Source organism: Magnolia sinica, chromosome 9 (genome assembly GCF_029962835.1).
Source record: "Magnolia sinica isolate HGM2019 chromosome 9, MsV1, whole genome shotgun sequence".
NCBI lineage: Eukaryota > Viridiplantae > Streptophyta > Magnoliopsida > Magnoliales > Magnoliaceae > Magnolia > Magnolia sinica.
Window position 1 is genome coordinate 465,339 of NC_080581.1, and position 17,296 is coordinate 482,634.

Sequence of the window (17,296 nt, forward strand, 5' to 3'; positions counted from 1 at the left end):
GCTCAGTCCACTCGTACGGAGCATCCTTTTGAAGAAGATTACATAAAGGACGAGAGAGAAGACTAAAGTCCTTTATGAATCGCCTGTAAAATCCTGCGTGTCCTAAGAAGGATCGCACGTCTCTGATGTTCTTGGGTGGAGGTAAGTTAGAGATAAGATCGATTTTTGCCTTATCTACCTCGATTCCTTTGAACGAGATGATATGCCCAAGGACAATTTCCTTCTGAACCATGAAATGACACTTCTCCCAATTAAGTACCAACTTCTTTTCTTCACATCTTTTCAGCACACATTTAAGACTTTCCAAGCACTTGCTGAAAGATGGACCGTAAACAGAGAAGTCGTCCATGAAGACCTCTAGGTATTGCCCCACCATATCAGAAAAGATACTAAGCATACATCGCTGAAAGGTGGCAGGGGCATTACATAGTCCGAATGGCATCCTTCGGTAAGCAAAGGTGCCGTAGGGACATGTAAATGTGGTCTTTTCCTGGTCTTCAGGGGTTATCTCTATCTGGTTGTAGCCCGAATACCCGTCAAGAAAACTGTAATAGGAATGACCAGCTAACCTTTCCAGGATCTGATCAATGAATGGTAAAGGAAAGTGGTCTTTCCTCGTGACGGTATTCAACTTCCTATAGTCAATGCACATTCTCCAACCAGTAGTGACTCTAGTTGGCACGAGTTCATTATTAGCATTGGCTACGATGGTGATTCCGGACTTCTTAGGGACCACTTGAGTTGGACTCACCCATTGACTATCAGATATAGGGTATATAATACCCACGTCCAATAGCTTAAGAACCTCGGCCTTAACCACTTCATGTTTGGATTTAGTCTACGTTATGGTTGCCGAGCGGTTTTTGCATTATCCTCAAGATATATGTGGTAAGTACAAATCGAGGGATCGATTCCCTTGAGGTCCGCTATCGTCCATCCCAGGGCTCCTTTATGCTCAATGAGAGTAGATATGAGCATACTCTCTTGTTCTTTCTCTAGGTGGGCAGAGATTACCACCAGGTATGTCTTATCTTGACCTAAATAGGCATATTTCAAATCAGAGGGCAAAGGTTTTAGGTCAAGCTTCGGCGGCTTGAGGTTAGACAGTAGAGGCACTACATCGGTTTGTGGTAATTCTTCAAATTGTGGCCTCCACCGGTTAACTTCAAGTACCGGTGTAGTATCAAGCAAGGTGCACGTCTCCCTAATCATGTCATCATCAAAATCATGGGAGTGGGCCAGGCATGTCTCTAGATAGTCGGAGGATAAGGTTAGAGGTGTCGTATCTTCCACGAAAGAGTCAATTATGTTAATGTCGTGAAAATCGTCATCATCCTCTGCGTTGCTGCCGTTATTGAAAAAAATATTTGACTCCAATGTCAAATTTCCAAAAGATATAGTCATGACACCATTCCTGCAATTGATAATTGCATTTGATGTGGCAAGGAATGGGCGACCAAGAATGACGGGAATCTGAGTGCTTATGTTATTGATGGGTTCGGTGTCCAGGATGATAAAGTCTACAGGGTAGTAAAATCTATCGACCTGGACTAACACATCCTCAATTATCCCTCTTGGTACACGAACAGAGCGATCAGCAAGTTGTAGTGTGGTTAGGGTGGGTTTTAATTCACCCAAACCTAACTGTTTGTATACCGAGTAGGGAATCAGATTGACGCTCGCTCCTAAGTCAAGAAGTGCATGAACAATTCGATAGTTCCCGATTACACATGATATGGTTGGGCTACCGGGATCCTTAAATTTCTGTGGCACGTCTTGCTTCAGGATGGCACTCACTTTCTCAGTCAAGAAGATTTTCTTTTGAATAATTTTTCGTCTTTTGGTCGTGCATAAGTCTTTCAGGAATTTGGCATATGAAGGTATCTGTTTAACGACATCAAGTAGAGGAATGTTGACTTTCACCTATTTCAACACCTCTAGGATATCCTGAGAGTTAGAGAGAGGTTTTGGTGAAACCAACCGTTGGGGGAATGGAGCAACTGGCTTCTCTAGAAGTTCCGGTTCTACTTTTTGTGGGGCATCACTGGATTCGTCATACGAGAATCTATCTTTTGCATAAAATCTGTAATTCCCCGCATTGCCTGAGCCAGCTCTTGTATAGGATTTTGAACCGGTTCCTCTTGAGGTTTCACTTGATTTGGATTTTGATTGAAGAAACCTGGAGGGGTAGCCGTTTGTCCATTCCTCCAACTAAAGTTTGGATGATTTTTCCAGCCAGGATTGTATGTATTGGAATTAGGTCCAGTAAAAGGTCTTTGATAATTATTTACGGCATTGGCTTGTTCATTCAACACTCCTCGAAAGGCAGGTATTGTAGGACAGTTTTCAGTTGTGTGAATGTTGCAATCACAGATGCCGCAAACAATTTCATTGACCTTATCCTTCTTTCCTTCCATGGCCTCAACTTTCCTTATGAGCGTAGTCACTTTACTCTTGAGATCATCCTCTTCTTTCAAGAGATATAATCCACCTTTCTCCTTTAATTGAGTCGGCCTAGACGTGGTGTTCGCCATTGGGTAATAGTCCCATGATTGTGTTTTTTCAGCGAGACTATCGAGGTAATCCCATACCTCGTCAGCATCTTTGTTGATGAACTCTCCATTACACATTGTCTCGACCATTTGGCGCATGGAAGATGTCAATCCATCATAGAAAAAATTTGTAATGCGCCACGTTTCAAATCCGTGTTGTGGGCATGAACTGACTAAATCTTTGAACCTTTCCCAACATTGGAAGAATGTTTCATCTTCCTTTTGGGCAAAGTTCATGATTGCTTTTCTGAGGGTAATTGTTTTATGATGTGGGAAGAATTTTTTTATGAATTCCCTCTGCATGTCGTTCCATGTGCCAATGGATCTGGGACGTAGTGAATGTAACCACGTCTTAGCTTTCTCTTTTAAGGAAAAAGGAAAGAGTTTCAGCCTAATTGTATCCTCAGATACATTAGGAAAACATAATGTAGCTATAATCTCATCGAACTCTTTCAAATGTAAATATGGACTTTCTGATTCAAGTCCATGGAATTTGGGAAGGAGTTGGATAACTCCTAGCTTGATGTCCATTTGTCCTGTATTTTCAGAAAAAATCATGCATGAGGGCATATTCACTCCCGCCGGTTGTAGATAATCTCGTAAAGTACGAGGTGGGGGTGCCTGTTGCACCTCATTCTCATCTTGGGTATCCTCCACCCTGGGTGGAAGTAGAGGAGGTTGGTCTTCAGCCATAACTTCAGTTAACTCAGGAGATTTCGAGCGGTGTCTAGTCCTGCGATGGATAGTCAACCCCTCAACCAATCCTCCTTCAGTCAAGAGACGTCGAGTGTTGTCACGGGCCCACTTGGGCATGAAACACTCGTAGCCCTCAATCAAATTCAAAGCCTAATCCTAAGAAAGGAAAAGAAAATCTAAAAAGAAAGAGAGGGAAAGTTGAAAAGGAATTACCAAATTGAAGCTCCTAAGTTAAGGACCTGCAAAATAAAACAAAATAAGTTAGATTCTAAAAAGGAGAAGAACAATCCTTTAAAAGAAAGGTAGCAGTGAATTAATTTCTAAAAGAAGGAATTCTTAAAAGAAAGTGGAAATTTCTAAAATAAATTAAGAAAGATCTAAACTAGAAAGTAAATTATTAAAAGAGAACTGAAAAATAGAAAGTAAGGAAGGAGCTTACCTAATTAGAAATTTCTATCTTAAAGGCCTACAAAATAAGAAGGTTAGTTTCTAAACAAAAATTCTAAAAATAAATTAGGAAACAAATTAGATTTTAAAAGAGTTAAAATTAGAAAGTTATCAAAATAGAAAGTTAATTTCTAAAAAGGGAAAGAAATAACCTAATTTCTAAAAATAAACTATTTCCTACAGAAGGGAGGATACTAGAATTAGAAAATTTCTAAAATCTAAACCTTAATTCTAAAAAATAGGAAAAAGTAGAGAGATTAGGAAGGAATTACCAATTGAGAAACTTATGTCAAGATCCTATAAAACAGGAAACAAGTTAGTTTTGAACTTAAATAAATAAATAAAACTAAGGTTAGTAAAATCCTAATCTTAAACTAATCCTAAAACCAATTAATTTCAGAAAATTGTAACCGTTAGTCCCCGGCAACGGCGCTAAAAACTTGTTCACTCCCCAAGTATAGGATTGTGATGTAGTAATAAACTCGGTAAGACCGAGGTCGAATCCACAGGGACTGAAACTTGTACGTTTCCTGAAACTAGGTAGAAATAGAACTACACTAAGATATGATCTAAACCAAATAGAATTTAGGAAATAATTGTGGAATAATTATCTAAAACTTTAAGGAATTCAGAGGAAGGAAACTAGGGATTCAGAGGATCCACTTGTAGGGATCAGGGAGATCTTATGCCTGCATTAAAATTTATGGAAATCAAACTGAACCTACTTGATCTGGTTTTTAAGAGATGAAAAGTATATGAATTAGAATGGATTCCATCATCTAACCATGCCCAGGAGACAAAGCAAACAACAGGATTAAACTAATTACCAACCAATCAACCATGTATGAGGATCAGGAAGGGTACTGTCATCCTACCATGCCCATGGAGCAATGATGAACAACAGGGCTTCCTGACTTCATAAACATAAAAAGGGAAAAGAAATATTCAAAGCCATTGCAAACCCATTGTAATTTCAGTCACAACAGACCATTAAAGACTAAGAAAAATATTCCTTATAATAATCAACTTAAAACCAAATTCAGTTTATGAAATTTAAAGGCACAACGTAGACTCTCCCATCTCACTACAGGCTTCACCTCTTAGCCCTAGCTAAGAGGTTTAGCCTAGCAGGATCATGCTAGAACCACAAAACAATCAAAGGAATAAAAGGAAAAGAAAACAAGAAACATAAAAACCGGATCTCACTATCACGTTCCAGCTCTTCTCTGTTTCTCTTTCTCTCTCCCTGACGTGCAGCAGCAGCCAAGCCACGTCCAGCCCTCCTGTCTTCCTGTTCGTCTCTCCCCACGCTGCCAGCAGCCAAGCCACGACCAGCCCTCCTCCTCCTCCCCTGGTTCAATGCCCTTTTGTCACGTTCCACTCCCCCTTATAGGCAGGTGCGTAGGGCCGTGGAGAGGTTGAGTCTGAGAAGGAATAGGCTGCGAAAGATCTATTTACGCAAGGCTGGTGCGTAGGGGCGTTTTGCAGTAAAGAAAACGGAAGGGAAAACTTCCACTTCCATCACATTCTTTCCAAATAGCTGACGTCCCTTGGGAAATCTCTGGACGAGATACACGATGGATGGTTTGGATCATGCCTCTGATCAACTATGGTGGGCCAGAACCGCACGGAAAACCCGGGTTTTCCAGACGCGAAAACAGAGTAGCGTCCTTTGGCGCTGTGACAATGGTGGAGCCCACTTCACTGTTTTTCTGGGAAATCCAAGCCGTCCATTGAATGAAGAATGAAAAACCAGGTGGGAATGGCTGGTTTCGGATCAAACTTGGTGTGGCCCACGGATTTCTTCGTTGCACCGTCTATCCTGCGTTTACATGCACTGTACCTGTGTGTGTGTGCATGGGACAAAAAAGAAAGCTAGGCGACGGTTTTGGTCACCTCGCAGAGCATATGGACGGTTCTGATTTTCGATACCTGTGATGGATGGGGCCCACTAATGAAAAACGGACGGACAGCGTCCGTCCGCTGTTGATGCAGAAGAAGAAGACGGGTCAACCCGTCTTTGACCGGGCTGACCGTCCGGTGCGGCGCGGGCAGCGGTGCCTTATGTACACGCGCTGTACATGCGGAGTCCACTGTGATGATCGTGAGAAATCCGCTCCGTCCATCCGCTTTGACACGTGGTTTAAGGCGTTGAGACCAAAATTGGAGTATATCCAGATATCAGGCGGGCCCCAAATCAAGATTTTAGGGGCTGATCTGTCCGTTGGGCCACTTCTGAAGGGATCTGAAGGTTTGAAATTCGCCATATACGGTTAATTTGCGGGCCCTTGGCCATGTATGGAGTTTTGAGCTGAACGGGTGGTGGGAACCTCGTGATCTTGCATTCTGGCTGACTTTCAGGCCGCTTGAGCTTTAGTTTCTCGATTTCTGCCGATCCCTGACGTGTAATTTCGTTGATCTTGGTCCCCTGGAGTCCATCCCATGCTTTAGTGTCATCAGAGCGTTAAATCCATGCTTTAAGCATCCTTTTTCAGTCCATGCTCGTAAATACACTCTGCATCACAAACACAATTAAATCAGGCCATTAAACGGTATCATGCTTGTAAAACTATGCAGCAACTGGGTCTGATATGCAATATTTGACCCTCAACAGCTTGGACCTCTTGTCCTTTAGTATGTGAACAGATGCCCTGCATACAAACACCCTGAGATGACTGTACGATGGATCCTGTCCGGTACACACCTTCTCAGGTCCTTCTCCATTCAACGGGGCTGATGGAAACCTATTTATCAAATACATAGCTGTGTGCATTGCTTCTTCCCAGAACGTCTTGGCAACTTCGCATGGGATAACATGCATTTGATTCTCTCAACAATGGTACGATTTATTCGCTCAGCTACACCATTATGTTGAGGGGTCCCGGTAACCATTTGTTCATGCCGTATACCCAGGGACTTACAATACTCATGGAAGTCGCCAATGTATTCACCACTATTGTTAGTGCGGCTGCACTTTAATGATCTACCTGTCTCTCTCTTGACCATAGAATGAAACAATTTAAACACACCAAAGACCTCATCCTTAGATTTTAAAGCATAAACCCAAACTATCTTAGATACATCATCTATAAAAGTGATAAAATACAATGCCCCACCTAAGGCTTTTGTCCTCATAGGATCACAAATATTAGAATAAACCAAATCTAATGCATGCACTTTATTAACATGAGAAGCAGATTTAACAAATAAAACTGAGGTCAGACACTTTCCTGATATAAAGAAGATTTTGATTTCTTTTGATGCACTCGAAGTAATAGGGTGCAAGTTCACCGGTTTTAATGGTGTTCTTAAAGTTTCAAAATGGGCACTCGTGGTTATGAGCGCGCAGAGGCACGATAATCTTTACAGGTTGATAGAGAATAGTTAATTGGTGGAGCTGCATGATCATATCAGATTCCATGTCTACACAATTACAGCATGCTTGTCTGGGCCACATGAGCAAGGGGGCATGAAGGTATTTTCCGATCATTGTTTAATTCTAATTTTTAAGAATTTTTATTTAAATATATACGACCATTGTATATATAGTAAACAATCTAGGTTATCCTTTAAAACTGGTAAACATGTATGTAAGGGCACGCTTAATTATGTGTACTCTGACGTATGGGGGTCGTCGCCTATGGTTTTAGCTGGAGGGTTGTCATGGTTTGTTATATACATTCAACAACTACTCCCAAAAAGTTTGGGTTTATTTTATGAAATATAAATCCGAAGTTTTCACTAAATTCAAACAATGGATGACCATGATAGAAAAACAGACATGGCGAAAAATAATGGTTTTAAAGACTAATAATGGTGGCGAATTTACTTCCAATGAATTTAATCAATATTCAAAGATGAAGGGACCATTATGCACAACACGGTGCACCATACACCCAAGCAAAATGATGTAGCTGAGCAGATGAATCAGACTCTCTTGGAGAGGACCCGATGCATGATTAGTAATGTCGGGTTGGGCGAGGACCTATGGACTGAGGCTGTTAATATGGCCTGTTGTTTGGTGAATTAGCTCTCTTCTACGGTAATTGACTGCAAGATTCTAGAGGAAGTATGGAGTGGTGATAAGGTTGATTACTTAGATTTGCACATATTTGGTTATGAGGCTTACTCTTATGTACTGTCAGTTGAGAGAGATAAGTTAGACCATAGAGCCAAAAAGTACTAGTCGTGACGTTAGGTTCAAGGAAAGCTCTCTATTCCCTAAGAATGATTAGGAGGAGCAAAAGAAACTAGAGAAGTTATTCGTAGACATCTAGATTGACACAGGTAATACTCAGGCAGAGACAAATGCGCAAACAAAGGTACATGAGCAGGTGGAGCAGTCACCTGTGAGAAGAAATTCATTGCAAGAGATTGCGAGTTACCAGCAAGATATAGGTACGACTCTAATATCACATATGCCCTCATTACAGATGAGGGGGACCCGTCTACTATTCAAGAAGCTCTTGATGAGCTTGATGCAGAAAAGTAGAATGTGACCATGGATGATGAGATGAAATTTTTGTACAAGAACAACACATGTGAGCTAGTGGAGCTTCTAGTGGGTCAAAAAGCGATAGGATGCAAGTGGTTATTTAAAATGAAATATGATAGATACAAAGCGAGGTTGGTATCGAAGGGTTACGCTTAGAGAGAATGAATTGATTTCATATATATATATATATATATATATATATATATATATATATATATATATATATATATATATATATTCGTGCCGGTGGTTAAGCAAGTGTCTATCAGATTCGTGTTGGTGCTGGTTGGCCGATATGATCTTGAGCTGGTATTAATATTTCTGTATCTTCACTTCGTCCTAGAGGGAATGAACATATGAATGGGATGAATGACATATAACATTACAGTGGACCCTAGGGAGATTTCAACAGTAGGCATTTTCCCACCAACTTTTCCTGCTGTACGACCTGCTTGAGTTTTGGATCTGCCTCATTGTTGGCACCATGGCCGAACGTGATCTGGAAAAACCGATGGTTTGGAGCAAATTTCTCACAAACATCATGGTGGCCCGACCTAGCTTTCTGTCCAACTTCATTTCAAAGGCTTTATTCTTCGGTCTTTATTAACATTAATATGGTACTAATAATGTTGTTGATGTCTCAAATCTGTAAACAATAGGGTCTGTCGATGCCATTGACAGCCAACTCGATGTCATTGAACAAATGTTGATGCCATCGACAGATACTCGATGCCATTGGAAAAATATGAAAAATTCATGTTTTATTACTAGAACGTTTTGATATTTTCTAGATCCATCGACAGATCGTCGATGCCATCGAACTCCTATAGAAGGTGCCATTGAGTGTGTGTGCAGAATTGCATAGGTGCAGGATTTGTTTTTTTATTCCGATTGTGATACAAAATTATGCTATATATATATTGGGTGTAATCGGGATTTGGGTATTAAGAGAAGTGTTCTAGAAGGGCATAATTTGGCTTGTGAGGAATATTCAAGACTTGTTCAAATTGGTAAACTCTATCTCTTGTAATTTTCTTTCATAGTGTATTATTATTGATCTGTGTCATTGTTATTTTCCGCAAGAAATTTTCCATGTAAAATTTTGTTTATTTGTGTTTGAACTTAGTCGTGTAATTGTTTTTTCTGCAAGAAATTTTTCATGTAAAATTCAGTTTATTTGTATTTGAACTTAGTCGTGCAATTGAAGTACTCTGCTGGATTCATATATGTGATTTCTGGGTCCTTACTCTTGCCCGAGTGGTAGACTCTCAGGAGTTTCAACTCCCGGTCAAGGGTTCGAGTACCCATAGGTGGTGAAATTCCACCAGTGTGAGTGTGTGGGGTGCGTGTGCGTGTGTAAAAAAAATAAAAATAAAAAATATATGTGATTCCGTGGTTCCAACAAATAATACATTAATTCATGTCCAATTTTGAAGCTGGTTAGATGTGAGAGTTTCTTTTTTTAAAAAATAATAATAATAATAATAATAATAATTTAGAATTGGAGTCTTTTCCTCGAGAAGAGATACAAAGCAATAGTCATCTTAAAATATTGCCCTCCACTTTTTCTTTTGAATTTTAGTTCCTTTTAAGTGAATTTTCAAATCGAGTTGCAGTGGAAGAGAGAACAAGCACCGATTTTTATTTGTTAAAAAGATATGGAAAACAAATGAAAGAAGAAGAAGAAGAAAAAAAAATATCGAGCTTGGTGGTAAAGCATCCCACGCACAAATCCACATCATGCAAGGCTAAAACTCTTCACCTTGCCTCCTCCTTCTACATTCGTACTAGCAGCACTGGTAGTAGTGTAAGGATGGCTACAACTTGGAATCTCCTCTCTGGCATAAGAAACGTCGAAAGTTGCAGCAGCAGTAGCAGCCAAATTAAGGTATTTAGGACTTAAGGGGTGAAAGATATGACCTTCCTCACCTTCCAGCATATCTAACTGCTCTTTGAACATGTGCATGTTGACCACCCAATCCCCCTCCCTGCTCGCACTGGGCATTGGCATCACATACCCTGCGTATCCCCCCCACGGGAAATGATACGATCCAAACACTGATTTCCCCCACCCAAAATCCACTCTTTCCACTGGGAATCTCTGCCCCAATGACACCACAAATGCCGCTCCATCTTCTCTACCCCTGCAATATATCTTCGTCATTGCTGGCTGTGGCCGTCTCGCCTCCACCCAGTCTATTAATCCCAAGAAATGCTCCTTGCTTGCTGCCCCCCTCAACGTTTTATGCACCAACTCTGCCACCCAACTCAATGGCCTCGTCGCCAGCTCCTTAGCTATCTCCTCCCCATGTGGTATCGACAGCACGTTCCCAAAGTAATTTGACATGCAATTGTTGGGTCTATCCCCATCACTCAATCTTGTCCGTCCATCAACCACAATCCCCAACTTGCATCTTTTCATGCTGTCTCTCTCACTTTTCGCGACAATCTGCCACAGGCATGCACTCAGTGACTCGAGCTTGGTTCTCTTGCAGCCACCGGAGCTGGCACGGGCCTGAAGCCCATTGATGTCTTGGGCAGTCACATAGTAAATGCGGCTTATGATCTTGTCATCATCGATTGCTTGTTCTTCATTCTCTGGAGGTGGCGTTGATGACTGTGGCACGTACATGTCGTCAATGGAGACATCGTACGAGCTAGGGCGCCTTGGGTTGAGTAAGGATCGGCGGAAAGATGGTGGGGTGGAAATTGGTTTTGATTGAGCCATCTCTGCCCATGATACCAAGAACATGTTCATTGAGTAGGCATCAGCTACCCGGTGGTCGAATGAGCATGCCACAACCACCCCACTGCACTTGAACTCCGTTGCCTGTCCAAACCACCCACCTATAATGATCATCATCATACATTGTGTTGTGCCTCTGGTAACTTTTCCTGTTCATTAAATTATTATTTAAAAAAAAAAAAAAAAAAACCTTCCGGCCAATGTGGCACTTATGTAAGGACACGACTAGTAAAAAACCAAATATAAAGATCATCTAAAACAAAATTCGGGCCAGTCTAGTCTACTCATCAGGTGTGTACTCACCGTTGAAATCATCAATGGAAAACCAATAGTCTAACTCAACATACAATTGTGATCTTCATGTTGGATTCTACCATTTTCATTGGTACTAATTTCCCAAACAAATTGCATCAACTACTTGATCATTTCACCAAATAAAGGTGGAACAATCATACACAAGTATTGTCTGAGAAATTTTGAATTCATCTTTCCTGCCAATGCGACATTCGTATTTGAAATCCTATCTATCCAAAAGCTGGAATGCAACATAGAGGTCAGGCCAGTTTACTCGTTAAAGTGTTCACTGATTTCAGTGGTGAGACCGGCAGGAAAAAGTGAGGGGCTCGTGAAACTTAACAAACAGGGAAGGGGCTCGTGAAACTTAACAAACAGGGAAGCGGATTGGCTGGTGTACAACTTTGAAGACGAGCTCCGAGTTGTACCAACGGTTCAAAATAAATCAAAGTTACATAGCCAACAAAATGATGTATTTATTATATCTACACTGTTCATTCATTTTACGAGATCATTTTAGAGCATCAACCTAAAAATAATTCATATCCAAAGCTTAACAGGACCACACCACAAATAAAAGTGGGATGATAATTTTAATTATTAAAACATTGATAGGCCACCATAACATTTATTTTCCATCCAATGTGTTCATAAGATCACACAGAGGGAAAAACACATATCATATCAATCCAAAACTTCTGTGACCCAAAGGAGTTTGGATGGTAGACGTTCAATCCCTCACTGCCTTTTGCAGTGTAGTCAACTTTATCTTTGATCTGTCTTATTTTTTGGGCAAGTCTTAGGACGAGCTCGCCGAATGGAATTAGGGTTGGGTTATAACGGAAGCGGATTTGGCTGGTGTACCACACACAACAATATAGCTGGTGGCGTTGATACGTGTGGTACAAGACAAGCGCTTACACTCCTCGAGTTGTACGAACAGTTCAAAGTAAATCAAAGTTACATGGGTCACTGATGTATTTACTATATCCACCCGGTTTATCCATTTGGCTAGATTATTTTAGATCATGAGCCCATAAAAAGAGTCATATCTAAAGCTCAAGTGGACCACACCACAAATAGCAGTGGGATAATGATTCTCACCGTTAAAATAGTTATAGAGCCCACCACAACGTTTACTTTACATACAATTTGTTCATAAGGACGCACATACCGGGATGAAGAGGAAAAACAAATATCATATTGATCCAAAATTTCTGTTACCCCCAAAATGGTTTCAATGTTAGATGTCCAATCCACCGCTACGTTACGCTGTGGTCTACTTATATTTGGATGTCTTATTTTTCTGATAAAGCCTCACGAACGATCAGACGGCTTGTATATGACATATGCCTCATGACGAGACTCACGGAACTTGATGACGTTACACCAGTTATATTGGTGGTGGTGTGGTACACAAGCCAAATGACAGTGGAAAAGAAAAACTCTGGCGCATGTATCCACACCTAAGGTAACCTAAATTTTCTAACTCCATGTGGCTATATATGATATACAAATCTGGCTTATGCAACTGGCAGCCAGTTTAAAATTATAAAAAATAAAAATCTATATCACGTGATATGGCCACTTCAATTTCAATATTCACACTATGAATAATATTGGATGGTCTTTGCACTAAGGAGAGCCCTACACAAAACTAATGGTAGACCTACCATCCCAACTGTTGGATAATCATGATTTTTGGGTTCCAAGTAAGGTGAATATGCTGCAGAGTATCTGATGGAACGCTCGGTCCATGTGAGTTTCGAGCTGTGATCTGCCCGTGATGTACCCCAGAATTTGGAAGGCCTGGATAGGCTTACATGTGTGCCATGTGTTAGGAGGAAGAGTCACCATCATTTAACTACCACCGCAGCCTTGTCTGGGGCAGTTTGAGTGGATCCTGAACTGTGGGCTCCACTATGGAGTATATTCCTTATATCTACACCGTCCATCCATTTTGAAAGCTCATTTTATGGCATGATTCAAAAAACGAAGCAGATCCAAAACTTAAGTGGACCATACCATAAGAAACAGCTGTGATTGAATCTCCACCATTAAAAACTTTATGGGGGCACATGATTTATTTATTTATTTATTTATTTTTATCATCCAACCTGTTGATAAGGTCACAAAGACCTAGATGATGGGATCGCACAAATATCATCTTGATCCAAAACTTGTTTGGCCTACAAGAAGTTTTTAATGGTCAATCACTACTGTTTCCTGTGGTGTGGTCGAGACTAGATTTGGATCTGCTTAATTTTTTGGGAATATATTCTAAAATAAGCTTTCAAATGGATGGATGGTGAGGATTTAAGGAGCATACAACAAGGTGAGTCCCATAATTAGTGATCTACCGAAGCCACACCCACACAATACATACTAGGGCTGGGGTTTAGTTGTTGCTCAACCATAGCCCAACCAAAGGATATTATACCTCAATCTTAACCCAACTCAACCTCAGGTTGGATAATCTCAACCGAAGTTTAACCCAAGGACATTCTATCAAGTTGGTCAGGTGAATACATGCTAATATTTTTATTATTATTAATTTTTTATATTTTCAATACATATAAAGTTAGTAAGGTGAATACATGCTAATATTTTTTGTTTTTACATTAGTTTATTATATTTTCAATACATAGATTATTTTTTACCTATAATTTTATTAATTATATATGTAGTTATTTATTATAAGAAATTTCATTTTTTCCAAGCAAATGAATTAAAATATAGTACAGCTACTTCATTAAAAGTTATGTTGTGAAACACAATTTATTTGAGAAAGAGTAATCCCACATATCTTGTTAGCTGGAGTCATTAAAAACAATGCGGACTAATGATTCCCAATAGCATCAAAATTTCCCGTGGCTTTAATACACACATCCGCCCTTAATTATAATTTATAAGAAACTTATGTATCAATTAAGTTTGGATTAGATCGGGCAACCTGAAACTTCTGTTAGAACCGAACCTAAGTCTTATGAGGTTGGTGTTTGTATAGCATAAACTTAATACTAAACCCAGTGCATCCTGCCCGATCCCAACCTAATGTTGGGTCACGGCTTGGTTTGGTTGAACCATCCGGACTTTCAACCCCATTACATACATCAAGTTGGGCCCACAGTCATGGCCGCACCGTGTTGGGTGAGGCCAGGCCGTACCTAATCGGCTCCCACTACTCGATCCACATCGCACTCATAACGGAGCGGATTAGTGATGGATGCGGTTTGCCTGGCTACTTCAACAAACAATGGAAGCGGATTTCCTGCGGAAGCCTTTTGCATAAATTTTCTCCACTGGAAACTTAGTCGGGGCCCACCATGATGTTTGATAGAAATCTACTCCGTTCATCTTTTTTGTGAGCTTGTTTCAGAACTTGAGACTAAAAGTGAACAAGATCTAAGACTCAAGTGGGCCACACTAAAGGAAAAGGTGGGTAGGAAAATTCCTACTGTTGAGACCTGTGATGTTTACATGCCATCCATACCGTTTCATAACGTCATTCCTGCTATGATGAACTGAGAACACAAATATTAGCATGATTCAAAACTTCTGTGGTCCCATGAATATTTTAATTGTATACATTCAATAATCATGTTTTCGGCCCACTTGAGTATTGGATAATGGCTCATTTTTGGCCCTATGTACTAAAATGAGCTAAGGAAACGGATGAGCGGGGTGGATTTCAAACAAACATCATGGTGGGCCCACCTATGTTTACAGCGCGGGATCTGCGTGGAAAAGGGTTTAGCAGGAAATCCACGTCCCCCAAAAACACCACGTGTTGTAAGGACCATGTGGGCCGGTGCGGATTTCCCGTCATAGCCTTTCGCAGGAATTTCTTGCGCTGACAAGTGAGGTGGTCATTCGTTCTGCAACCTCATTTTAGTACATGGGCACCAAAACTCATCCATATCTAAGACTAAAGTGGGCCATACTAGAGGAAAAATTGAGAATAAAATGCCTACCGTTGAAACCTTTCTAGGCTCCCAAACCGTGAGGTCATTCCCTATGGGATCAACTGAAAAAAACAAAAAAGCTTTTGTGACCGACTTTTTCAACGGTAGTTGTTTAATTTAATCCCACTGTTTACTCTCGAGTGGCCCATTTGAGTCTTGGATGTGGTTGATTTTTTATTGCACGTCTTAAAATGAGTTCGAAAAATGGATGGATTTCTCACAAACATCACGGTGGCCCCACCTGATTTCCCAGCGCATGGGAACTTGGTGCTAAAGGCTTTTGCAGGAAATCCCTCGTCTCATGTGATTTTATCCACGCCGTCTATCCTTTTAGCCAGCTCAGTTTCGAGCACGAGGTCTATACTCTATAGTATTGAGAAGAAGCAACGCACGTCTTCTGGTGTTGTATCTGTTGCGACAGTGGATCGCAACAGATACTTTTAAGAAAATTGAGAGATTGAATGACCCATGTTTTACTTGAGAAATATATTATCAAGATTCATGTGATGATAGCTTATTTATGGTACTAACAAGAAAGAAGATGGACGGTTCAAAACGAGTGACGTCAGCTTCTAAACATTGGGAAACTAAATATTGGAGATTGGTGTCTGGAAGATGTTGTGGTGAGGCCCATGAGGCCAATGCTGTGGATCTCTGAAACATAGCCCTCACTTTGTATAAAGTAAAAACCCCAGTTAGGTTTGCATATTGGCTGTGAGGAGGATGACATGATTTTGAACGGGAAGAAGCCATGGAAGTGATGCGGGCGCCATAAGTACCATTTGAAAAAGAAAAAAAGAAAAAAGAAAAGAAGATTGACCTGAACACAGAACACCCCCTCTTTCTTCTTGGGGACAAGCTTCCCTTCGACGGTGGCGTCTGGGTTGTAGAGGTGGAGATGTTGAAGCTCGATGTCAGCATAAGCTTTGTAGAAGTTGACTCCGCGATTGTTGCAGAAGAGCTCAGGCTCACCAAGGGAGTTGGGGATAAACTCACTGGAAAAGGCGTAGTAAGAGACAAGGGCTTGGGCAAGGGATTTCTTGAGAGCGCTGGCCACGGAAGGGAAGCTTGATTTTTCAGTGGTGCTTGTGCTGCTGGGCTTCTTATAACAGAAGAAGATGCCTACGTCAAGAGGGGGAAGGAGCAAGTCGAGGTTGGAGAGGGGCAGCAAGTGGTCTTGCAATGGCAGAACTGCTGCCACCTTCTCCTTCATTTTCACCGTTACGGTGAAATCATCAACACCAGCAACAGCAGACGCCATGGAGAGAGAAAGAGAGAGGGAGAGAGAGAGAGAGAGAGAGAGAGAGAGAGAGAGGCTGGTGCGAGTGATGATATGGAGTGGAGGGGGCGCCTAAGGGTAGATATGTAGGCCTGTTCAACCTTCCGCTATTATAAATTCGTCAATCATAGACCTCGCTTTTTTATTTTATTTCCCCTTATTTTCTTTATTTCCAACTTATATTCCGTGTGTAATGAATATTGATAACTATTATGGGTGGCCCACTCGTATATAGGAAACCGACGCACCATCTTCCTCAAGGATAACTACTTAAATCCACTGAGCTTTTCTATAGTCCTCTCACCGAGGCTTCTCAAATACACAAAGGAAAAAGCAAGAAGACATAGATAATATTAATGAAAATTTGTAAATTGATTAATGATTGAAATAAATGAGTCTACCACCGGAATTAAAATACAACTAAAACTACTATAAATCATGACTTACTATAAATAATAAGTTTACTATTTGTAGACAATTGTGATTTCCACCAGTGCGCATGGTTATTGGCCAAAATTAGTAAATGTCCTATTTAGTTGAACCATGATATTCTCTTAATTATTCTAAGCACTTTTCATGTTGGGAGCAACTCATAGAGCCCAAATGAAGAGTTATATTCGAACTAAAACCTACTATAAATAGTAAAAATGAAAATAAAATAGAAATTCAACTGTCGATCTGATGATATTTCGCAAATTCGGCATGCGCAACCCAGCACACTGGGTTGGGTGGCTAAAGTAGCTCATCCTACCCCAAAATCATATATGGTACGTCAAATAACTTATTTTGAATTACGAGATACACCTAATTTAATATTTGATA

At 40.6% G+C, this 17,296-nt stretch overlaps 1 protein-coding gene and 1 non-coding gene across 2 annotated transcripts; one reads left to right on the forward strand and one right to left on the reverse strand.

The window, feature by feature from the left end:
• The first annotated feature begins 2,700 nt into the window (after window positions 1-2,700).
• Window positions 2,701-2,807, forward strand: LOC131257031 (small nucleolar RNA R71). Its single transcript, XR_009177054.1, has one exon. It is a non-coding gene; the product is annotated as a small nucleolar RNA R71 (small nucleolar RNA).
• A 7,073-nt stretch (window positions 2,808-9,880) lies between these two features.
• On the reverse strand, window positions 9,881-16,553 carry LOC131256093 (coniferyl alcohol acyltransferase-like). The gene is made up of 2 exons (XM_058257143.1): window positions 16,016-16,553; window positions 9,881-11,020 (listed from the first exon to the last, which is right to left on the reverse strand). Exons 1-2 carry the CDS (start codon window positions 16,454-16,456, stop codon window positions 9,929-9,931), a joined length of 1,533 nt encoding a protein of 510 aa, XP_058113126.1. The 5' UTR covers window positions 16,457-16,553; the 3' UTR covers window positions 9,881-9,928.
• Between the last annotated feature and the right edge of the window lie 743 nt (window positions 16,554-17,296).